Below are 24,864 nucleotides of genomic sequence, written 5' to 3'. Positions count from 1 at the left end.
CTCTGGAGCCCCGGTCTGTCACGGGGCTGAGCTGCTCTTCCGTTCTAGTGACGCACCTCGCGGACTTCTGTGCGGAAATACCACCCCTCCTCCGTGACTCCCCTTCCGCAGAAAAGTGTGCGTCACTTCCGGGAAGAGCGCGCCCCGCTGATTGGAATTGAGGGGGGTGTAGTTTGTGCTAAAATTCCACTGGTTGACTTCTTTGAGTCTCTCGGACTGCTTTTTCGCGGGAAGACTGTCCGCTACGGCTTATTGTGGACACGTAAACTGTCAGGGAAGGTCGGGTTGTCACTTCTACAAGCTTTTCCGTATGAAGGGAAATTTTTATCTAAGTTCTCATAGTTGACTTACCTGTTGCCAGAAATCTTTTTTTTTTAATTTCTTTATTGATTATGTTATCACATAATTGTCCTCATCCCCCCATTCCCCTCCCCATGTATGCCCCCAACCCCCTGTTGTCCATGACCACTGGTTAGGCCTATATGCATGCACACAAGTCCTTTGGTTGATCTCTCCTCCTTCCCCCCACCCTCCCCTACCTTCCCTCTGAGGTTTGACAGTCTGATCGATGCTTCCCTGTCTCCGGGTCTGTTTTTGTTCATCAGTTTATGTTGTTCATTATTTCCCCTAGATGCGTGAGATCATGTGATACAAGCAATACCCTTATAAGAACCGAAACTTGAAGAGGTGAGTGTGTGGGGACTGACAGCCAGAACTTTGGACGGGAAAGGTCTACACCGCTGACGTTGGTGGGCAAGTAGAGGAAGGGGTCGATCCTTGGATAATAACTACTAGTGCTAATTTAGTCAGTGCTTTAAATGTTACAAAAAGAGACCCCACGTAAGCCTGAGAAGTCAGTGAGGTCTGGTGCAAAATTAGCAAACCTTTACACCCAATAAAATATTCCGCGCAGATATATACTATTGATTGTCATGTATTCCTGGCTCTGTGCTAAGCTGCCAATAAGTAAATTACTCAGCCCCAGTTTCTCAGCTATAAAGTGACATTCCCCTCTACTTTCAAAATTCTGTGATTCTAGAGTAGTAAGAGAATCACAGCGGAGAGGTGATTATTCCCTCATGATATGGTCTGAGTCTTGTTGGGGGTTTAAAATAGTAACCATCAAGTTTCTGAGTTGGGTGTTCGCGTATCATCACCAGTAGGAAACTGCCTCCAGAGATATTTAAGAAGACTTGTAATTTATTAATTGCAATTTGGTGTCTGACTGGGGGCTGAGATGGAGAAGAAAGTCAAGATGACTAAAGGTGTGGTTACCTTGAAGCAATGTAGCATAATGATTAAAAGTATGAGTTTTTGGCCCTGGCCGGTTTGGCTCTGGAGATAGAGCGTCATCCTGTGAACTGAAGGTTCTCAGGTTCATTCAAGGGCTCGTGCCTGGGTTGCGAGCTCCATCCCCAATAGGGAGCATGCAGAAGGCAGACAATCAGTGATTCTATCTCATCATTGATGTTTCTCTCTCTCCCTCTCCCTTCCTCTCTGAAATATACACTGAGTGGTCAGATTATTATGATCTCTGAACGCATAATAATCTGGCCACTCAGTGTATATCCTATATAATAAAAGGCTAATATGCAAATTGTCCCCTCAACCAGGAATTCGACCAGCAGGCAGGCGGGCCAACCACCCATGTCCCCTCCCCCTGGCCAGGCTGGCTGGACCCCACCCATGCACGAATTCATGCACCGGGCCTCTAATACACACACACACACACACACACACTGAGTGGCCAGATTATTATGTGTTCAGAGATAATAATCTGGCCACTCAGTGTGTGGTGTGTGTGTGTGTGTGTGTGTGTGCGTGCGCGCGTGTGTGTGTGTGTTGTGTGTGTATATATATATAAAATGAGTTTTGAAGTTCTAACAATTTGAGTTTGAGTACTGGAACTCAAAAGTTTGAGTCAGGATAAAGTTTTGTTAATTGAAAAGTTTCCTTTAGCTTTAGTGTTTAAGAGCTATTAATAACTTAAGGGAGAGCAATTTCTGTGCAGCAATCAGGGCAGGATCCATGTTATAGTGAATGGGAGGTAAGTAAATGGAGGCAGCCAGTCTAAATTACACTTTCAAGGACCTTAGCTCAGAAGAAGGAGAGACAGGGCAGTAGTTAAAGAGGAATGTAGAATACTAGTAGTCTGAGATTCGAGAGAATGAATATTTTTTTATCTGGCTTCTGAGAGAAGAAGGGGTGTAGGTAAAGATAAGTTGAAGTGTGGGGAGGGGAGATAGAAAGAGGAAATTCATGCCTAATGGCTTCTGTTGTCTGTGAAGCTGGTGTCTGGATTGTCACTTCAGTGTGAAGCAGTTGGGTCTAGCTAGAACAGTTGAGCTTGGAATTGCCTTTGAAGGGAATAGGAGAACTCCTCTAAGCATGCTGAACCTTGGGATCCTCATCTCTAAAATGAGGGGACTGCCGAAACCGGTTTGGCTCAGTGGATAGAGCGTCGGCCTGTGGACTGAAAGGTCCCAGGTTCGATCCTGGTCAAGGGCATGTACCTTGGTTGCGGGCACATCCCCAGTAGGGGGTGTGCAGGAGGCAGCTGATCGATGTTTCTAACTATCTCCCTTCCTCTCTGTAAAAAATCAATAAAATGTATTTAATAAAAAATAATAATAATAAAATGAGGGGACTAAGTCTGCTTTGTGAATTGTCTTAAGGTTGATTGAGAACAAATTGGGTGGGGGGGAGAGTTATAGAACTTTTAAAAAAATACAGAACTATGGAAATAATATTTTAATAACAAGTTAGTAAAATGTACATGATACGTTAGAAATATTTTTTATTTCTAATAAAAAAGAGCAGAAATGAAGAAAAGTGATTCAAAAAGAAAGAGAATAGGGAAAAATTTGTGATTTGGGTATCTTACGATTATTTTCTGGTTATTATTTTTAATCTGTTTATTCTTATATAAAATGGAAGTAATAATACCTCATGGGTTGTTGTGAAGATTAAGTAAAATAACCATCTGTAAGACACTTAGCACAGTGCCTGGTTCATAGTAAGTGCTTAATAAAAAGTAACAAATACTTGTATTAATCTGAGGTCCCCCACATCCCCCCTAGTCATGAAAAAAAGTACTCTGGGAGACAGGAGACTTGGTTCTGGTCCTTCCCTAACTTGATAAACAGTAAATACAAATGTAGAAAGGTCTTATCTCAGTGTGTTGCCTTTCAGCTTCTCACTCTCATCCCAGCTTCTGGCCCATGCAAAATCCAGCCCAGGGCCCAGCTGGCGTGGCTCAGTGGTTGAGCATCAACCCATGCACCTAGAGATCATGGGATCCATTCCAGGTCAGGGCACATGCGGTGATTTTGGGTTCAATCCCCAGTAGGGAGCCTGCAGGAGGCAGCCAATTGATGTTTCTATTCCTCTCTCTCCCTTCCTCTCTCTAAAAAAAAAATAAAAAAAAAAAAATCTAGCCCAGGAAAGTTGAATTTGGTAGGGAATGGTATTGTTGATAGAAGTATCTTAGGCAAGGATCAGTGAAACAATTTTTTCAAGTGTGCAAAGATTGTGCTTGTTTTGTGGCTTTCAAATAGGTTAATACTAGAGGCCCAGTGCACGTGCACTGGTAGGGTCCCTAGCGGCTGCTGCTACCAGCCTGGGCCTCCCTCCCTTCCCCCGGCCAGCCCCACCCCCTGGTCGAACTCCCAGACTAATTCCTGGTTGAGGGGACAATTTGCATACTACACTTTTATTATATAAATAGGGTTGTAGCCAGTGGGTCAGTAAATTTACACAACTAGTTAAAAGTTAATCTGGAGAATGGTTTGAATGTGGCACAAAATAAGGTCAGGATCCTAGAGTAGGTTATTATCAGCCTGCTATATAAAATGTCTTAAGTGTTTTTTTAGGCTGTTGTCAAACCATGAAAGTTCTTTCTCACAATTCATAATAATAAAGCTGTTTTGCAATATTAAAGAAATAATTTATATTTCATAAACAATTCTTTTAAATAACTTGTTAAGTATTCTAAATGTTAATTTATTAAAATTAAGTAAATTTATTACAATTATTGACATTTTTAATTTATTAAAATTACTTCAAAAAGTAATCAAGTTTTACATGCTTGTTGTGAAACCTCAAAATTGCACAAAACTATATAAGGTAAATAAAATAAAATTCTCTCCTCTGGCCTTTGCCACTTCCAGCCCACATTCTAGGGGTAACAGTTTTCTATGTGCCCTTTCATATGTGTTTTAGGAATAAAGATATAAATAAACGAGAGAGAATGTGTGCGTGTGTGTGAGTGTGAGTGTATATGTACATACATGCTTTATTCATAAATGTCATCTTTCTAAACCATGTATTTTGCCACTTACTTTTTGGAAGTAACACTATATCATAGAAATCTTTCCATATAGTCATAGATATTCAGTTGAGTGGATATATATATATATATAATTAATTTAGCCAGTACCTACTAATGGACATTTAGGTTGTTTCCAATTTTTGCTATTATAAATAATACTATAAGAAATGTATTTGTATATATCCTATAAGATATAAGATAAATTCTTAACAGTAGAATTATTGTATAAAAATGTGTTGTGTGTGTGTGTGTTGATACATATAGCCAATTTGGTTTCTAAAAAGACCACACCAAGTTCTGTTCACACAAGAACTTTTACTTAGACCTTCACCAGTATTAGGTATTATTCTTCTGAGATTCACAATATTTTTTTCTGGATAATTTTATAAGTTAAGTCTTTCATGAACTTTAAAAATCAATTTCTAAGGAATGCTTTTGAGAATATTTTTATTAACATTTACTTTATAAGTCAATTTATGACAAATTGACTTTACCTATGTAAGATAAAGTATGTTTTCCCATTTTAACGACATCTTTTATGTCCTTTAGTAGAGATATTACACATATTGATTAAATAGTCCATTTTTAAAAATTTGTTACTATTTAAGCACTTACTATATGGTAATTCATTGAAATGCCACTTTTAACTCATGCTGAGTTGGCCTTGCTATGGGTTCTATGGCTCTGTCTAGTCCTGTACAATCTATATTATTTATTGCCCATTTTAATATCTTGGTAACTTATTTACCCCTCTCAGTATCAATTTAGAGATTAGTAATGTGGTAAAAAATATTTATTTTGCAAGGTTATTGGTGAGATTAAATATTATATTATTAAAAGTGCTTATCTGGCAGGCTCTGAATGGAAACTGCTATTATTATCAACGTCATCATTATTAATATGTGAGAATCCAGAGAGTCAAGGTGGCTACTTTGAAAATCACTAAATTTCATTTGGAATTTTATCTTAATGTATAAGCCACCTTCAGCGGTGAAGGGCAAATTAGAATTTATCACCTGTAATGTGCTAGGTTCTAGCCATAGTCCTTGTCCTTAGGAAGCTTATAGTCTAGTGAGGAAGACAAGTAAATCAGTGATTGAGATACAGTGTGATAAAGCACTGAGTGAAAGGTAGTCACTGGATTCTATGGGAGCATACAAGAAGGGAATTTAAATTACTCTATCAATCCTCACAGCTACTCTGCACTTTATCCCCTTTTATACAAATAAAGAAACTGAAGCTGTGAGGTTAACTGACTACTAAACTGCGAAAACTAGTAAAAGGACTAGCCAAGTCCACTGAAGCCAACACCTCTGCTCTTCCTTTATATATTTTAAACAATTCGAAATGTAAACTTTTTTTTACCCAAAATAGGCCTTATGAATTTCTAGATTTAGAAGTAGTTTTATAGAAAATGTTAAGTAAGGAATACATCCAACTGAATTGCAGATTGTAATCCACCCTCACTTTTTCTTATTTCTAGTTCATATTATTAGCTCATTAGCTTTGGAGGAACTTTTTGTCTTTTGAAGAATAAATTCACAAAAGTCCTGTTTCTTTGCTTTTATGTCAACATCTGAAAATGTTTACATTTGTTTAAATAGGTGAAGCTGAACCCCAAGCAACATTTCAGCTAATTTTATAAAAATGTGTGGAAATAAAGCAATCTGAAGGAAATTCAAGACCACAAAATTTACTGACTGAACTACATGGTATTGTTCATACCAATAAGAGTGTTTGGAGAAAGACCTTTTTATTCTGCTAAGTCATGATGAAAGCAGAAGACCAGCAGCAATGGAAGAGAACCTTTTTCTCAGAACTACCTAAAGTGGTGAGAATTCAACCACAGAATTCTAGAGTGGTTGCTAATTATAATGACTCTATGTTGTTTCTTTTCACAAAAGAAAAGTGAATTTTACTGTTATAATTTATAAACTTTATAAGTTGTATAGCTAAATCTAATAGGCAATTTGCCTACTATCGACTGCAAACATCAAGTGCACGGTATGATGCTATGAATCTAGTGGATACTTAATATGTTTTTACTGATTGTATTCTTTTGTTTTAGGAACTTCATGCCCACTTGAATGGATCCATTAGTTGTAATACCATGAAGAAATTAATAGCTAAGAAACCAGGTCTCAAAATCCATGATCAAATGACTATGATCGATAAAGGAAAGAAAAGAACTTTAGAAGAGTGAGTTTGGGGAGATTGTGGACACACTCTGTTTTTTTCTCTATCACTATTTTGAGATTGTAAATAGTATGTAAGAATTCAGATTTTAATAATTAAAGTAATAGGGTAGCCATCTGGTATGGAGAGTATAACTTGACATATAGAATTTTTCCAACTGTCCGGCTGTTGACAATATTTTTAATGATTTATGTTGTTTGTAAAGTTGTACTATATTGACTATTCTTTAGACTGGAAAGTATAGGCTTACTGACTTTTCTTCTATTTGCTCCTACCAACGGGGGATGGTGGGGTGGGGTGGGAGTGGTGATGGAGAAGGGAAACTAGTATATCCCACTTAAAAATATCAGTAATGTTTTCTTTTCAGTCATTGATCTTTTTAGATCAATGTAATTTTCAAAAAACCTATTCTGTAGTTCTTTATAAATATACCGGGTGTCCTGAAAACATGTATACACACTTCAACAGCTGATAGTTCAATTGATGTTTCTTTCTTTTTAGCCAGACTAAGCTTTGAACAAAGGAAGTTCATCCTAAAATGCTGCTGGAAGTTTGAAAACACAGTTGAAGTACAAACACTGCCTTTATAATCATTCAAAGTATGATTTTTTCATACTTTAATTTTCATTCCTTTTTAGGTTTAATTAATTTTCATTCCTTTTTAGATTTAACTAATTTGAAATAATGGATGAAGCCAGACTAAGCTTTGAACAAAGAAAATTTATCCACTAGACTTTTTTTTAATGGGGATATATAAAAAATAAAGTTTATGGTACAAAAAATTGAGGGCACACAAATACCAAACAATACTATTTTTGATGTTTGCAATTCCATTCCTTCAAGTTATCAGCAGTGCCTAGACCAGAATGGTCATCAGTTTGAAAACAGGTGTTGACAAAAAAATTATTCATTTCTGTAGATTCTTTTAAATTTTGAAAGTGAACTGTATGTTAATAAACACTAACTTTATAATCATTCACACTGTGTATACATTTTTTGGGATACCCTATGTAATTACTAAAATCTATTTAATTGCTTACTGAATTTGTCTTGAGCTTTTAATGACTAGAGTATCTTAAAACTTTTTATTCATGTTATAGATGTTTCCAGATGTTTCAGATTATTCATCAGCTTACTACTAGCCCTGAAGATATTTTAATGGTAAGAAGAAGCACTTTTTAGATAAATCTAAAAATTAAGTAATTTATGGCCTCTTGTTGCATTGAGTCTGATGAAAAATGTTTTCTGCTTTTTTATGGCAACTCTTTTTAAAACCAATGTAAGACATTTGCTCAAGAGCTAATATCAAAAGCCTATGTTCATTGGAAAATATATGAGGAAAGAATTAAGTGAATATCTTCTGTTAGGTGGAAGACAATATGGAGAAAATCTGGTCCTATTTTTCATAATATTTGACCATAGACAGAAAGGTTTTATCCCTATTGCTTGGAAGATTTTTTACTGCCTGAGTAGATGTTATAGAGAGTGAAGAAGTTCAAGAAGTGCCTAGAAATTAAATTATTAATTCCTAGCGAAATTGTACCTTTCCTCTGAGAATGTAGGACTAAAGAACACATCGGTGTTCTCTTATCTGAAGCTCTATGACACTATAGTTTCCATGATATGGAATACTGGTTTCTGTATCATTGATCTAACTAGGATGGCATTTAAAATGTTCTCTTTGCTCAGCTGATGTGGCTCAGTGGTTGAGCGTCGACCTATGAACCAGGAAGTCATGGTTTGATTCCCAGTCAGGGCACATGCCTGGGTTGCAGGCTCAATCCCCAGTGTGGGGTGCGCAGGAGGCAGCCAGTCAATGATTCTCTCTCATCACTGATGTTTCTAATCTCTCTCTCCCTTCCTCTCTGAAATCAATAAAAATATATTTAAAAGAATAAAAATAAAAATGTCCTTTTTGTAAATGAAGATAAACGAAATCCTGTCAGTGTTCTTAATCATTCAGCCTTTAGATATCGTTTACCCTGGTCATTTAGAAAAATGCAAAGTAAGAAGTATAACCTATATTTCTGGAGAGCTAACTTTTGACTGATCAAGAAAGAATTTTCCTCCTTGGCCAAGGTTGATCCTCACAATAAACACTAAATTAATCACCTTTTGGAGGAGAGTTTAATCTAAAACTTTAGTTCAAAAAAGTTGACTGAATGCCCATAATGTTCCAGTGCTAGAGACTGGGAGATATAAAGACAGATTGACATGGTCCCTGCCCGTGAAGAATTTAGAGTCAGGGCTGAATCTGGCAGACACAGATGTGGACCCCAAGGAAGTATTCTTGGATGTGGGGTAGGGATGATTCCACAGGCCTCACTGTGGCCTAGATAAATCTTCCATTGCTCTCATGCTATACTTGCCAGCAGCCTTCTATTATTCATTTGATTTCACAGGTATCTCACCACCAAGATGAGGGGTACCCTGAATAGTAGATATGATCACTTCAGCCACTAAGAAGAACTGCCACTTCATACTCATTGTTAGTGTACACGTTAACAAATAGGCTTCTGCGTTAGGCTCCTGGGAGCTGGGGTAGAGTGACTTGGGATCTTTGGGCCTGGAGCAATGATAAGATGCAAGTTCCTCAACCTACAGGGATGAGGCGTACAAAAGCAGCAATGTGGAGCTCCTAGAGAAGCAGGGCCACTGGGTCTCGTGTGCAGAGGCTGCAGGCTCATGCTTGGTGGTGGAGGAAGCAGTGGTATCTCTTGGTGTAGGGGTGTCATGTGATTTTTGAATGCTGTTGTGCATACTCTCTGAGGCTGATTCTCTAGACCTCCATTACATTTATATTATAATAAATTTATCTGGGGCTTTAATTTAAAAAAAGAAAAAGATGAGACTCAGACCTTGGATTGCAGTGAATCCACTAAGGTAGTTCCCCTGTTAGGCACTATCTGCACAACCAGCCAATCCCTGTTCCTTTGCCTTTTGCCTGCTCATGTACACATAGTCAAAGCAGGTTAGGATTAGGATACTGCCCCAGCTGGGTGGCTCAGCTGGTTGGAGCATTGTCCTGTATACCAAAAAAGGTTGCGAGTTTGATTCCTGGTCAGGGCACATACGTAGATTGCGGATTCGATCCTGGTCAGGGTGCATATGGGAGGCAACCGATAGATGTTTCTCTCTCACATATGTTTCTCTCTCTCTTTCTCTTTCTCTCTCTCTCGCTCACTCGCTCTCTCGCTCTCCCTCTCGCTCTCCCCCTTCCTTTTTCTAAAATCAATAAATATATCCTCCAGTGAGGATTTTTTTAAAAAAGATTAGGATACCAACTGTAAGGACTAACTAGGGCATGTTATCACAGTATCCCCAACCTGGTTCTTTTTCTATTAGATCTGGTATTTTTTAGGATTGATGGCAGAGAAGGAAACTTACCATCAGCCTTCAGATACCATTTACCCTGGTCATTTAGTAATTTTTGGATTGTTGAGATTTGTGTTAAATTAGATATAGTTTGACTCATATTTATCACCCACTTTCTTTGCCTAAGAAGAATTTTCCTGTATACTGCTGGGGGAAATTTAACCCTGCCTAAAGAATTTTATGAAAAATACAACGTATTCCTAAATATCTTGAAGAATCTTAAGCCATGACTTTAAATTGTACATCATTAATGTCTAATCACATTAGCTGTTCATTTCCATATGTTTCTTTCTAGTACTACACACTCATAGATGGTTTTAACTGGATTTAGTTTTGCCTTCTCTGTTTTATCAAACTGCTGTTATGAACACAAGGAAATAGAAAAATGGTTAAAAGGAGAGAAAAAAAGAGTGAATGATGTACATATTTGTATTTAATGTGGAAATGAGGGGGTAATGGGAGATAATGGAAATTTTGCGGTTCTGTCATGGTGTCCATCAGGGGTGTGGCAAAGCAGGTATTCTTAACCACATGGAAGATTTCCAACATTTTTCCCAAATCAAATGTAATGAATGAAATGAAGCTGTAGCATTTGGCACTTTCATTGGGACCCTTACACCAACATTATCAATATTATGATCATTGCTTTTATTATCAGGTCACAAAAGATGTCATTAAAGAATTTGCAGATGATGGTGTCAAGTACCTGGAACTAAGGAGCACACCCAGAAGAGACAATGCTACAGGTAGAATTTAATTATTTTTCAGCCAATGTAATCTTTTCTGTGTGCTTTGGTCATTCATGTGTTTATAAGTTGAGAATATGAAGCACTTACTTTTACTCTATTGTAAAAATAGAACCAATATTCCAAATGTTATGATACACATTTATGATGCACATTATTAATGAGTAAGTTATTCTTTAAAAAATTAACTCAGGTATTATCTGTTTGAGGGGAATAAGAAGGCCTGCAAAAATGTCATTTGTTTTTCTTTTTCTTAATTTCAAAGATGAAGTGGGAGGGAGAGAGAGATAGAAACATCAATGATGAGAGAGAATCATCAATGATGAGAGAGAATCATTGATCGGCTGCCTCCTGCACGTCCCCTACTGGGGATCAAGCCCACAACCCAGGCATGTGCCCTTGATCGGAATCGAAGCCGGGACCCTTCAGTCCACAGGCTGACGCTCTATCCACTGAGCAAAACCGGCTAGGGCTCATTTGTTTTTCTTACTCTGAGAAAAGGACATTTGCTCCTTATAGTTGCATTGTCTTCAACAGGCTAATTCTTGCTGCCTGCACCAAGAGCACTTGTGGAACAATGTCACTGAGCAGATGCAGAATCATGTTTTATAACAATTACTGAAATGAGGTTATTCAGTCACTTCTCAGGGACTAATAGTGTCTTTGGCCAGGAGCAAGCTGTGATGTGGTAAAACCCCTCTGGATGGAGATGAGCAGATCTGGATGTTGTCTGGAGAAAATTTCATAAGAGTAACATCAGGAGATATTATGTAGTATCTTTGGGTCCCTCTTAGCATTTTGTGATCCTACCAGGTCATCTTGCACCCTGACATGTATAGCCCAGTCACCATTCAGGGGGTAAAATTTTTTCAACTACATATAGTAAAGTAAATGTTGACAACTGGGGCAAGCAAAAGAGACTTATCTTGCATTTTTTAACTGCAGAATCAGTTCTAAGTTATGCTAGTGAGGGTAGTGAGAGGGAAGGATAGAAAAAAACCTACCAATTATTAGAGCTAGGTTGCTCTTTGAATGGAGATTCAAAAGAGAGGTTTTAACCTAAGTATGTAACAATAGGGGAATTGTTAAAGTTTAATGGAATGGTAGGCAACAATAAAAATAGTTTCAAGGACACTTTAATGATTGGAGATATGCTCAGAAGATAGGGTTAAATGACTGAACAGAATACATATTTACTTAGTAGCATCCCATCTATTCAGAATATCTATACTAATAAAAGGGTAATATGCAAATTGGTTAGGATGCCCTCATGCAACAACCGAACAGCAGGCTGCATGGGGTGACCAGGCCAGCAGGGGGGGCAGTGAGGGGCGACCAGACCAGCGGCGGGTGGAGCAGCTGGGGGTGACCAGGCCAGGGGGGGGCAGTGAGGGGCGACCAGGCCAGCAGGGGGGCAGTGAGGGGCAACCAGGCCTGCAGGGGGGTCAGTGAGGGGCAATCAGGCCTGCAGGGGGGGCAGTGAGGGGCGATCAGGCTGGCAGGGGGGGCAGTTAGAGGCAATCAGGGAGGCAGGCAGAGGCTGTTAGGGGCAATCAGTCAGGCAGGCAGGTGAATGGTTAGGAGCCAGCAGTCCTGGATTGTGAGAGCGATGTCTCCCTGGGATCGGGCCTGAACCGGCATTTGGACATCCCCCGAGGGGTCCCAGATTAGAGAGGGTGCAGGCTGGGTTGAGAGAACTCCCCACCCCTCCGTGAATGAATTTCATGCACCAGGCCTCTAGTATCTATAATAATAAAAGGGTAATATGCTAATTAGACTGGACATCCTTCTGGATGAAGCCAGGGCCGGCGGGAAGCCCGGGTCTTAGGTGCCTGCTGGCAGCCAGAGCGAAGCCCGGGTGCCGGGTGCCAGAGGGAAGCCAGTGCTGGCAGCTGGGGGAAGGAAGGACTACTCTTACACGAATTTCATGCATTGGGCCTCTAGTATACATACATATATATATATATATGCTTAGAACAACAAAGACAGTGGTTATCTTTAAGTGGTGGATTATATGTTAGATTTATTTTACTTCTTTATAATTTCCTGTGCTTTACTAGAGATTTTCCACCAAAAGTAAGCATTTTAGAATTGGGGCACAAAAGTATTTTAGAGGAGCTTGTTCTAGAGAGTGCTCTTCCAGAGCTCCCCAGAAGAGGAAAATTTAAGCACCGAAAGAAAGGCTTTAGAAAAGGGCTTGTTCTTATTCTTGTTTTGTTAAAACATTAAAAAATTTTCGTAACAATTTGTGAGAGTAATTTTATGTCTGTTGAATCTAAGAATCCTTTCTAGTCTTTTTTTTTTCATTTTATTTTTTGTAGTACTTAATTATTTTTCCAAATTTATTAAAGTTCAATTAGTATTTACTAAAATATATCCATAGGGCTGTGTTTTAATTCATCTTTAGCCATGCTTTTGTCACAACATAAAGTGAAAATGTAATTTGTTTACATAGGGATACTAATGCTGAAGGATTAAATAGTTGGTGATCTCTTTACATGTTTTCTTTGTGTCCTTTCCAGGAATGACTAAAAAAACTTATGTGGAATCTGTACTTGAGGGTATAAAACAGTCTAAACAAGAAAACTTAGACATTGATGTTAGGTAAGAAGCATTGTACCTTAGTGGTCACCATTTAAAAATCTAGAATGGGTGAAAATTTTACTACTTTCACCATGGGTGTAATGGATTTTTATACGTCAACCAATAACTGGTTTTTATCTTATAACTAGAGGCCCGGTGCATGAATTCGTGCACCGGTGGGGTCCCTCGGCCTAGCCTGCAGGATCAGGCCAAAACCGGCTCTCTGACATCCCCTGAAGGGCCCTGGATTGTGAAAGGGCACAGGCCAGGCTGAGGGACCCCACCGGTGCACAACAGGGACTAGGGAGGGATGTGGGAGATTGGCCAGCTGGGGAGGGGCCACAGGAGGGCTCCAGAACATGTCGGACCCGTCTCGCTCAGTCCCGATTGGCCAGACCCCAGCAGCAAGCTAACCTACCGGTCGGAGCATCTGCCCCCTGGTGGTCAGTGCACGTCATAGTGACTGGTTGACTGTCTGCCTCCTGGTGGTAAGTGCATGTAATAGCGAGTGGTTGAGCAGCCTTAGCATATTACGCTTTGATTGGTTGAACAGCCAACCGGTTGACCGAACACTTCACATATTAGGCTTTTATTATATAGGATAAGAAAAAAACATCAAGAACTCTATTCTATAATGTTGAGAATGCAGCTCTGAATTTATTCATGTGGCAGTAAAATTCTGAGTACTCTTACTGTAGTGAGTATGGCTTTCTATTGCACTTCAGCTAAAATCTAGACTTCTTATTTTTTTTTTTTTTTTTTTTTTTTATATATATTTTATTGATTTTTTACAGAGCGGAAGGGAGAGGGATAGAGAGTTAGAAACATCGATGAGAGAGAAACATCGATCAGCTGCCTCCTGCACGCCCCCCTACTGGGGATGTGCCTGCAACCAAGGTACATGCCCTTGACCGGAATCGAACCTGGGACCCTTGAGTCCGCAGGCCGACGCTCTATCCACTGAGCCAAACCGGCCAGGGCTAGACTTCTTATTGTGGCCTCCAAGGTTCCATATGATCTGGCTGTCTCTCATACTTTTAACAGCCTCATCTGGACCACTTATTACTTATTATGCACTGGCATCTCTGTTCCCCAAATAGGCCAAGACTATCCCACCTCAGCACCTTTGTACTTCCTGTAACTTTTGTCTAGGACACACTTTCACTATATCCATGGATGGCTGGCATCTTCTCATTATTCAGTTCAGCTGTCACTTCCTCAAAAGGGGCCTTCCTTGACCACTTTATCTAAAGTGCTCCCCAAATCCTCTAGTCACTCTATTTATTTCCTTTATGGCAGTCTTTTTAACCAGATCAGAGATTATCTTGTTTAATTGTTTATATATGCTCACCCTCTAGAGTATAAATTCAGTGAGGCCACAAACTTTGTTCTTTGGCCACTACACATCCAGTACTTAGAACAGAACTGGCACGTAATCAGGGCTCAATAGGTCCTCGAAGGAAGAATGCTAGTTGTAGTGCTTCTGACTATAAAATCTCTCCAAATTAAGCTTAACTAGACAAATACCCCAATTTCAAAAACCACCCAAAAGATAAGATAATTTAGAAAAGAAGATATACAAATGGCCATTAAATGTATAGAAAACCTCACTAATCAGATAATTTTTAAAAGAAATATTACAGTACCATTTCAATCCCCCCATCACCACCAAAAAGGGTAATAACCAGTGTTTGTGAACTTACACTGTTGGTGAGCATATGTAATTAATAAAACTCTCTAAAGAGCAATATGTATTAAGATGAATAAAAATAATTTTCCACTCTGACCCAGTAAATCTCTTCTAGAAATGTATTCTAAGGAAATTGATTGATTTATGTTAAGATTCTTCATTGTAGTGCTATTTATGACAAAAAGTAGAAAACATCCTAAAATGTCCAGCAATCAGAGGACAATTACATTATGTTCATATGATTTATATTATTTTCTAACATTATTTAATGGCAGGGGAAATTGTTAAGTGGAAAAAAATGACACTGCATTTTATATATAGTTGATCCAAATTCTGTAAATAAATAAATGCTAGAAGAATTTCTTTTATTATTATTTTTGAAATATATTTTTATTTATTTCAGAGAGGAAGGGAGAGGGAGAGAGAGATAGAAACATCAATGATGAGAGAAAATCATTGATTGGCACACCCCACACCAGGGATTGAGCCCACAACCTGAGCCCGCAACACAGGCACGTGTCCTGACCGGGAATCAAACTGTGACTTCCTGGTTCATAGTTCGATACTCAACCACTGAGCCACGCCGGGCTTTATTTTTTTTAAATAAATAGGTAAACTAATAAGTGCACACAATATTAACAAGGATTTTCAGAATATTAGATTTCTTATAGAATTTCAGTTAATATATGTATCAGCTATTGGATACGTATTAGAATTAAATTATTACCAATTTTGTAATCCTTATGAAATAATGGATCTAAGCCTCATGATGAAAGAACACACCACTATCTGTGATAGAACTCTTGCCAAAAAACTGAATTTGATCTGATTAAGCCTCTAGATTAGATCCAATGTCCAATTTATAGGAAATACGAGACAGGAGAACATGTTAGTAACACAGGGATTCAATCAACAAACCCAGACTGTGGGAAACTTTATATGGCAAATGACTTCGTTTCTTCAACAAATAAATTTAAGAAAAGAGGTTGGGAGGCGTGCAGTAGGGGTGGGGTGAAGGGAGTGGCTGTAGATTAAAAAACACTTGAAATGCACTGACCAACACAATGTGTGAACCTTTGGTTGGGTTATCGTTTGAACAAACTGTAAAAAACAAGTACTTCAACAATAAAACATGAGACAATTAGAAATTTGAACACTAATTAAATATTTGGTGCTATTTATGTCTCATTCCCTCTAGCAAAGTAAGATGTCATGTCAAATAGGCAACACATTTCCTATAATAAGATGTACCTGCCATAGCTCTCTGGCCATATTCAAGAGTTGTATTTTTTATCATTGTTTTAAAATGTGTTTTTCTTATATTAAAGATATTTGATATCAATTGACAGAAGAGGTGGCCCTTCAGTGGCCAAGGAGACTGTTAAACTTGCTGAAGAATTCCTCCTTTCTACTAAAGATACAGTTATTGGCCTTGACCTCAGTGGAGATCCTACAGTAAGTTATTTTTCCTAAATACATTTTATTTCTAAAAAAAGTCAATTTAGTTTGTGGGAGAAGGATAACCAGAATGCATACAGCAACTATTCTCAACCAGGATTCTGTGAAAGAATTAAGCCCCATAAAAAAAGAAAAAAAGATTTGCATGACAATATGATTATTTTCTCCATTCTTCTAAAGATGGTACACAGCTAGTTCCATTCTACATACATAGGAGAGAATTCAGTTCATTTTATACAGTGGATGTCTAATGCTTAATTGTCTCTTAAAACCTCCAGTTGAGAAAGGTGCCTTATAAACAAAACGTACAAATGAATCAATCTGCTGAGGTTTTTTTTCAGCTATTATTTTATTTATTTGTTTATTGGGACAGAGTACACAGTTCCTCAGTTTGCCCAGTGTTCTCATGCATCCTCATTTTAACTTTTATCTTCAAGGCAGGACAAGCAAAAGATTTCTTGGAACCTCTTTTGGAAGCAAAAAAAGCAGGTCTGAAGTTGGCATTGCATCTTTCAGAGGTAAATAATATTTTAAAATTGGGCTGAAAAGGGTAGATTACAGTGGAAAATAGTAATCATCTTTAAATGGCTAAAAACATACCTGGCTTAGAAAAAGATTTTTAGAAAGGGAAAAGTAGAAATGTTTTAACATAAATTATAATGATAAAGGCATGACTTGCTTTAGTCCCTCATGTTACTGTTTTTGTTTTTGTGGTTCCTGGGAGGGTGGCTGTTGACTTCCAGTACAGCTGTGTCTTTAAAAATAACTTAATGACATCTTCTAGAGAAAATTCATGAATTTCCATCATTGACCTTATCTTTGGTAAGCTGGCATTGAGAGAAGCACCAGTTCATCTCACTTTGTCCTCATAGGGAAAGGGACCTGAGTGGATCACATGTACTAGCAAGAAATGAAGTAGCTCGTCATCATCTTATAAGGCTCAGCAGGGAGATCGGGTGCCCCTGGGTCCCCAGCTCCTTGGCAGCATGAACAAGTGACAGATAATGGCTGGAGAACGTCACTTTCTTCACATCTCTGTGAGGCAAACAAGGGACTCTATTGCACTTTCCCCCATTTTATAAATGGTTTATTTCTTCCTATTCTTTTTTTTTTTTTACATACAAAAAGCTATACATAATATATACAACTACATGAGTTTAGATTTGTTTCTTAACCAGTTAACTGCCATGCGTTCAAAACGGAAACCATCCCCACACGCCACGATATTTTGAATTTAATTTAAAAAATTAATTTGCAATGAATATTAGAAAAATAAATATATTACAATTCGGGTGTTCTTGAATATTTTCAGCTGAAAATTCTCACAAAAAATGATTTTAAAGTTGGTCAGGGCTGTGACTTAGGGACAACATTTTTTTTTTATAGACACACATGGCGTGGGGGGAAGGTCCGCAGCTTGCATCTACAGACGCTTATGGCATACAATGGGTTAAATGCAGGAAATAATACTTATTCTACTTATTTCATGGGGTTATCTTGAATATTAGATGGAGCGATATATAAAGGTTGAATAGCATCAGGACTTGAAGATTTAAGTAAAAAAATGGAGCTTCTTGTCATTATTGGTGGTTTTCATGTCTATAAGCAAGGGGTCAGTTATCTAGTGGAAGAACTTAAGAAAATATAGGTTCCATGTGCCCACACTCTGATAAAAAAGACCTTTCACTTTTAGGAAACCATCTAGCTGACCTGATACTTGACCGAAGCAATTGATCAATATAATGAAACAGCCAGCATGTGTCACTGTAACCAGTTATCTCTGGTCTTGGTGCACAGCATCAAAGCGCTTTAGCTTAATTTTTGTTGCATTTCTTATTTGATCCATTGGATACAAGATATTTAATTTCCACTTGTTATTGTGATTTGAATTTTAGGCTTTTAAGGGATAAAGAGCACAGCTAGACATTTTCATGGTGGTTGTGGTATGTATGTAGCTAGTCTTGTCAAAATAAAACGTGAGCACGCTGTGTGGAGAGTCTGGGCCCTGGAGTCAGATGGAGCCAGATTTCACCCTTCTATCATTCACTAGCTCCATGAACCTTGGACAACTTTTGCTTAGAATGCATTATGTTTTCAACTACAAAATTTATATGTACCTGAAGAAAATCCAAATGTAGAGAACTATTATATAGAAGGAAAAAAATAAAAAATGAAAGGTCCCCTTCCCATTTCAGTTGTGCTCCCAAGTTGATCGTCTTAACAGTTTTGTATTTATATTTTTCCAGGCCTTTTTCTAATATATATGAACACACATATATACCACAGGACACATATACATATGGAGTTGTGGATTTTGTTTTTGAAAGTTACTTTTTCTGAGCTATAATTTCTTCATCTTAATACTTTGCAACATTCTTGTGAGGTTTAAAGGAAATTTTATGTAAAAAGGCACGAAGTAGGTCCTTACTATGTGTTTATTATCATTGGCTATAATTATTATCATTGGAATGAATCTAGAATATTGGGAAATGAATGGGAACATAAAAAGCAAAGAAGAGAGCTAGGAAGGTATAAGTAATTCAGCTTTCCAGAATATCTGTACTACCTTCTCAGGGACAGAGTACCTGGCTTTAGAAAAAGCACTTTTAAAACAACTAAAAGAGGTTATTGATGTCCTCTCTCCCTCTTTTTGAGATTCCAAACCTCAAGAAAGAAACACAAGTACTCCTGGATCTGCTTCCTGACAGAATTGGGCATGGGACATTTCTCAACTCCTCTGAGGAAGGATCCTTGGATCTGGTGGACTTTGTGAGGAAACACCAGATACCACTGGGTAAGGCTTAGGGCTTCAGGTCCTTCAGACAATCCTGTGCCCCTTCCACTCCCAGCCCCCACATTGCAACTCAGATGTAGAGAAGTTTTGTCCTAAATATATAAATATTATTTAGAAAGTAAAAGATATGTATAAGTGCTTTCTGAGCCTCATTTAAGTAACACAAAGTCTTAGCTTCCATTAGAATATAAGCTCCATGAGAGCAGAGCCCTTCTCTGTCTTGTTCACTTTACGTTCCCTAGTTCCTAGAACTCAGTATTTTACTGAAGGAATAAGGGGCATCTAGTATTTTGAAATGACTTTAACCAAGTTAAGATGTGTTATGAAAATGTGTCACTTTTTTTTAAATTAAGAATTATGGAAAATTCGAAGTATATTATTATATGTATGTTGACTGTTACACACTTGTTAGTCTACATGTGTATACCTGGAGCTGTTTTTGTTTAACAGCATATATTTATGAAATGCCTACTCTGTTCCAGTCACTTTTCAATTGCTAGGAAGAGAGCAGTAAACAAAACAGACAAACAAGCTTGCTTTCTCAAGGAATTTTTAGTCTAGCAAAGGTAAGACAGTAAACAAATGCACAAGAAAATATTAGTGTTAAGTTCTTTGAAGAAAATTAAACAGACTGATATAATGATGAGATAACCACTTTTAGTTGGATGATCAAGGAAGGCCTTTCTGAAGAGGGAAAGAAGCAATGGACTGAAATCCATTTTTACTGAATGATAAATTCGCTGAATTTACAAATTTACCAATTTGTAAAACACTTGTTTGGGTATGCTTTTTTAAAAACTATTTATAGACTTTTCAGCAATTCATAATGGATGAGGCTTTTTTATTTTTACTGAGGAAAATTTTAAACATCAACAAAAGTAGAGAAAATGGAAACTATAGTGATAGTGATCTTACTCGTTGTGGTGGCTCCCAGCACAGTGAAGGGGCAGGTTGGCTTTGCCATTTCTTGGACTGGGTGGCTCTGTGTTGCGGCTGCCTTACCCAAGGGAGCAGACGCCATCCATCAAGTCAGTGAAGTATTTTACTCTGCCTAGGGAGCCTGGTACAGTTTCAAGGCAGGAATTTGTTAATAGAAGTCATTGTTAAGAAGGATTTACTTGCAGCAGGCAGTGATTAGACGGTTGTCTGACTAAAAGAAGTAAGGTGTTTTCTTTGAAACCTTGGAAAAGTTCCATTTCTGCTCTTGGCTTTTTATAATGCTGTAACTCTCAAGCAGTTCTTCCATTATCTGACCTTTATTTTAGCCTCCACATACAGACCAGGGAGAGTTAGCAACCCTTCGGATAATTCCCTGGCTTCTCTATGGTGACTGGCTTACACACTCCTCTTTTCTCTCTTGTTAAAAGAAAGGGGAAGCACATGGCCGTAAAGGAAATACTAATTCCCTGCCTGCCACAGTTGCTGCCATAAGTTGCACATATTTCCCACACAACCACACTAATTGAACTACAAATTTTTACACAAGAAAAGGTCAACTTTTAAAAATATATATATTTTTTAAATTTTTTAAATATATTTTTGTTGATTTCAGAGAGGAAGGGAGAGGGAGTGATAGAAATATCAGTGATGACAGGGAATCATTGATTGGCTGCCTCTTGCATGTCCCCCACTGGGGATCAAGCCCCGCAACCCGGGCATGTGCCCTGGACCGGAATCGAATCCGGGATCCTTCAGTCAGCAGGCCAACACTCTATCCACTGAGCCAAACCAGCCAGGGCTATTGATTTTTTTTTTTAGAGGGAGAGGGAGAGAGAGAATTATCAATGTGAGAGCAAAACTTTGATCGGCTGCCTCTTGCATGCCCCTTACCAGCGTTGAGCCCGCAACCTGGTCATGTACCCTGACTGGGGATCAAACCAGCAACCTTTCAGTGCCCGGGATGATGCCCAACCAACAGCCACACCAGCCAGGGCAAGAAAAGGTCGATTTTGTAAAAGAATGAACTACTGAAAATTAGCATAGTTTAGAAAGATTTCTCATGTATCTACTTGATGATTGAGTCTACTAACCTGCTTTTAATAAAAGGCTTTTTCCCCCTTTCCTGTAGAACTCTGTTTGACCTCAAACATCAAAAGTCGGACAGTTCCATCTTATGACCAGCATCATTTCGGATTCTGGTACAGCATTGCCCATCCTTCTGTGATCTGTGTAAGGTGTTTTCTGTGAAGTATTTTGCTCCTTTTTAGTCCCTGAGTTGCTTTAGGTCAGACATTCACTAACTAGCTGAGTGCCTTGCATGCCTGAGGGTAATAAAGCCCAAATAGAGGAGTGAGAGGGGACTGGGGCATGAGAGGCTACAAAGGGCCAGGGTGACTGGTTTGGCTCCAAGGGAAAAGATCCTGGACAGTAACTAGAGGAACATTAAAGAAAAAAAATAGTGTCTTAGCTGGTTTGGCTCATTGGATAGAGCATTGGCCTGTGAACTGAAGGGTCTGGTGTTGATTCCAGTCAAGGGCATGTACCTCTGTTGTGGACTCGATCTCTGGCCCTGGTCGGGAGGCAACCAATCAATGTGTCTCTCTCACAATGATGTTTCTCTCTGTGTGTCTCTCCCCCTCCCTTCCACTCTCTCTGAAAATCAATGGAAAAATATCCTCCGATGAGGATTAACAACAACAAAACTAGTGGTGCTCGGCACCCATCCCTTGAGATTCTGCTTTATATGATCAGGGAAGTGTCCTGAGAACAGATATGTTTTTAAAGCTCCTTAGGTGATTTTAATACGCAGCAATGGTTAGAGCACTGCTCTGGTGTGCTCTAACCAGACGGGAGAGGGAGAGAAAAAAACATCAACGATGAGAGAATCATTGATTGGCTGCCTCCTGCATACTCCACACTGGGGATCCAGCCTACAACCTGGGTATGTGCCAGGAATCAAACCCGTGATCTCCTGGTTCATAGGTTGAAGCTCAACCACTGAGCCATGCTGGCCAAGCTGTTTTTATTGATTTGAGAGAGAGAGGAAAGGAGAGAGACAGGAAAACATGGAACGTAAACATGGATGTCCGTTGCCTCCCCGTACACACCCCAACGGGATCAAACCTGCAACCTAGGTGTGTGCCTTGACCAGGAATCAAACCCACAATCTTTTGGTGTATGGAATAATGCTCCAACCAACTGAGCCATCCGGCCAGGGCTGGGGGTTTTTTCTTTGTGTGTTTTTTAAGGGTAAACAAGCCCCTTTAGTTATAGCTAGGCATAGATGTATTTATAGGCCCCTGTTTAGACTCTCAAAAGAAGCATGATGAATAGGAAAATAGACTAAAGAAGAGTTGTTTTTAAAAAATCATTTCCTTGTTCATTTTGAAACTTTCTTGCTTACATTGGCAGACTGACGATAAGGGTGTTTTTGCAACACACCTTTCCCAAGAGTACCAGCTGGCAGCTGAAAATTTTAACTTGACCCCGTCTCAGGTATGGGATTTGTCTTATGAATCCATCGACTACATCTTTGCTTCTGACAGCACCAAGTCTGAACTGAAAAGGAAGTGGAATCATCTGAAACCCAAAGTGTTACATTTTTAAGCTGTAACGAAGTGAATTACTTTTGAGTATGTGTTGCAACCAAGATCTTCCTGCCATATTCCTTTTAGTAAACCATCCACCTCTCCCTTTGAAGAACAGCAGCCAGTAGCAAGGTATCTCCAGTACCTTACTCCTGGTGAGTGCTCATTAAATATGTCTTCAATTGACTAACAGACTCTGAGGCCTTACATAGCTTCCTGAATGCTGCTTACTGGAAGGGACATGAATATTGCTGCTAACTAAACTCCCATTGCACCACTGATTTTTACTTCACAGTCCCTTTCTATTAGTGATCACAAAAGTTCAGAAAACTCGCAGTTGCTTCTAGAGCATGCCCACCCTCTCCATCCCTGAGGGGGTATTATTTCCCTTTACCCCAATAAATCTTACACTACATTTAAACTTTTAAAAAAACAACAACTTCAGGAAATTCAAAGTAGTTTCTCATCAGGAAAAGTTTGGGAATTACTAGTCTAAATAAAGTGAGAGGGGAAACAGATTATCACCAAGACCTTTACGCTTTCTAGCTTCTGACAATAGCTCTGTATTTTATTATGCTTATTGTAATCAGACTCTCTTAAGTATATTCTCAAAATTGTTGACTCCAGACTACACTGCATAGCATGGGCTTTTGTGAATATCCAGTAGTTAGGTTTACTCTGTAGGTGACTCTAGTGACAGGTAAAGCTAGCTGCTGAGATCTGGCTTTGTCCTCATGATTAATTTCTCTGGAATCAAGTTATTGGTTTTTAAAAAATATTTCTACCTTTCTCTTCTCTTAATTTGACCATAATGGAGCTATGCCAGCCAGATACTTCTTGAGCTGTAGGGTACTTTAAGCTTCTATTTCCAGCCTTTATTATTTTTTGTCACACACACACACCTCTCCCTCCTCACTCCACCCCCACTCCCTATTTTCAGCCTTTAATCTGATTTCCAGTTGTTCCAAAGTTTTGTTTCTGAAATAGCCCATGATGGGTGTTGGAGGAATTTAAACTAACTAAAATATCTCCATATAATATCTGTTATTTTAAGCACCATGATGTCAGAGAATACTCAATAACATTTTATATGTCAAAACTTTGACACCTGTATCTCACTGGATATTTGAGTATATAGGAGTAAAGTTTTCGTTTTAGATTTTGAATTAAATAATGGAGAGAGAATTTATCCATTCTTACATTCATATCTTCCCTTCCCTACATGGTCAGCATAAAAATAGTTCTCAATGGAGTTGACAAGACTCAGCATCTACACTCAAAGATTATAGTAAAAGAGTAATAGCAGCAACACAGAAAATACATATGCTATTAAGTTATATGACACTGGCCATAGAGCACAAGCAATAAAAGGACAAACAATAATATGGGGGCGGGGGAAGGGGAGAGAAATAACAGCACTAGGGAAACAACTGATGGGAATATGATTGCCCAGCTCCGGCTAATACATTCTTGCTTCCTTTGCTGCATTTGCCACCCAATCTATCCCCACAAAAGTCTTGTGGGTATTAAAAGGGGTACATAAATTATCTTGCTCCCCCAACAGGGCTTGGTTTCTCTTAGAATGTTTGAAAACTATTATTTCTTACTTCTTCCATCTTTAGGAATGGGTAGCAAATAATGGTTTGTGCACTAGTTTGAGGTGAACTGATTTTCCCCCAGTAGGAGTTTGCCTTTGCCCTATTCCTTTTGCACATTCTCTTCATCTGGAGGGCTGGTCCTGGTCCTGGTCCTTTTAAAGTAAGACTCACTCTCCATGCTGTTATGATGGATCCTAATGGATATGGACTCAGATACCAAGGAAGGATTTTCATTCTAATTTCTCTTTTACCGTATTCTCATCTGTTTCTCAGCCTAGAACACAAAGATTTGGACAGGCATTCTTCTAGTAACCCCATACAGGGAGCCAAAAAAAAGGCAGCCTGGCTGGTGTGGTTCATGGGTGTCAACCTATGAACCAGGAGGTCAGTTTGATTCCCAGTCAAGGCACATGCCCCGGTTGTTGGCTCCATCCCCAGTAAGGGGCAGAACGACTTGAATGCCTGTGGACCCTCTCCCCGGCTGGCCCTGCCCGAAAGCCCTCCACATTTCTCCCCAAAAGCCCCCCCCCCAGTAGGGGGCATGCAAGAGGCAGACAGTGATTCTCA

The 24,864-nt window shown here is 38.9% G+C and overlaps 1 protein-coding gene across 5 annotated transcripts; it reads left to right on the top strand.

Annotated features, from left to right (window-relative positions):
* Window positions 1-27: 27 nt before the first annotated feature.
* Window positions 28-22,885, top strand: ADAL (adenosine deaminase like). Of its 5 annotated transcripts, none has more exons than XM_054716298.1 (12): window positions 28-117; window positions 632-687; window positions 5,935-6,161; window positions 6,399-6,529; window positions 7,627-7,687; window positions 10,560-10,647; window positions 13,170-13,251; window positions 16,270-16,375; window positions 16,816-16,896; window positions 19,034-19,172; window positions 21,241-21,341; window positions 22,524-22,885. In XM_054716298.1, exons 3-12 carry the CDS (start codon window positions 6,099-6,101, stop codon window positions 22,716-22,718), a joined length of 1,047 nt encoding a protein of 348 aa, XP_054572273.1. In that variant the 5' UTR covers window positions 28-117; window positions 632-687; window positions 5,935-6,098; the 3' UTR covers window positions 22,719-22,885. The 5 variants fall into 5 exon arrangements, with proteins under 5 accessions (XP_054572273.1, XP_008141278.3, XP_054572274.1 ...); XM_008143056.3 differs by having other exon boundaries at window positions 16,249-16,375; XM_054716299.1 differs by having other exon boundaries at window positions 16,249-16,375; window positions 21,241-21,310; window positions 22,524-22,539.
* Window positions 22,886-24,864: the final 1,979 nt, after the last annotated feature.

The sequence above is a fragment of the Eptesicus fuscus genome, chromosome 5 (genome assembly GCF_027574615.1).
Source record: "Eptesicus fuscus isolate TK198812 chromosome 5, DD_ASM_mEF_20220401, whole genome shotgun sequence".
Taxonomy (NCBI): Eukaryota; Metazoa; Chordata; class Mammalia; order Chiroptera; family Vespertilionidae; genus Eptesicus; species Eptesicus fuscus.
The sequence above is the reverse complement of the archived record's forward strand: the minus strand, read 5'-3'. Positions and strand labels throughout refer to the sequence as shown.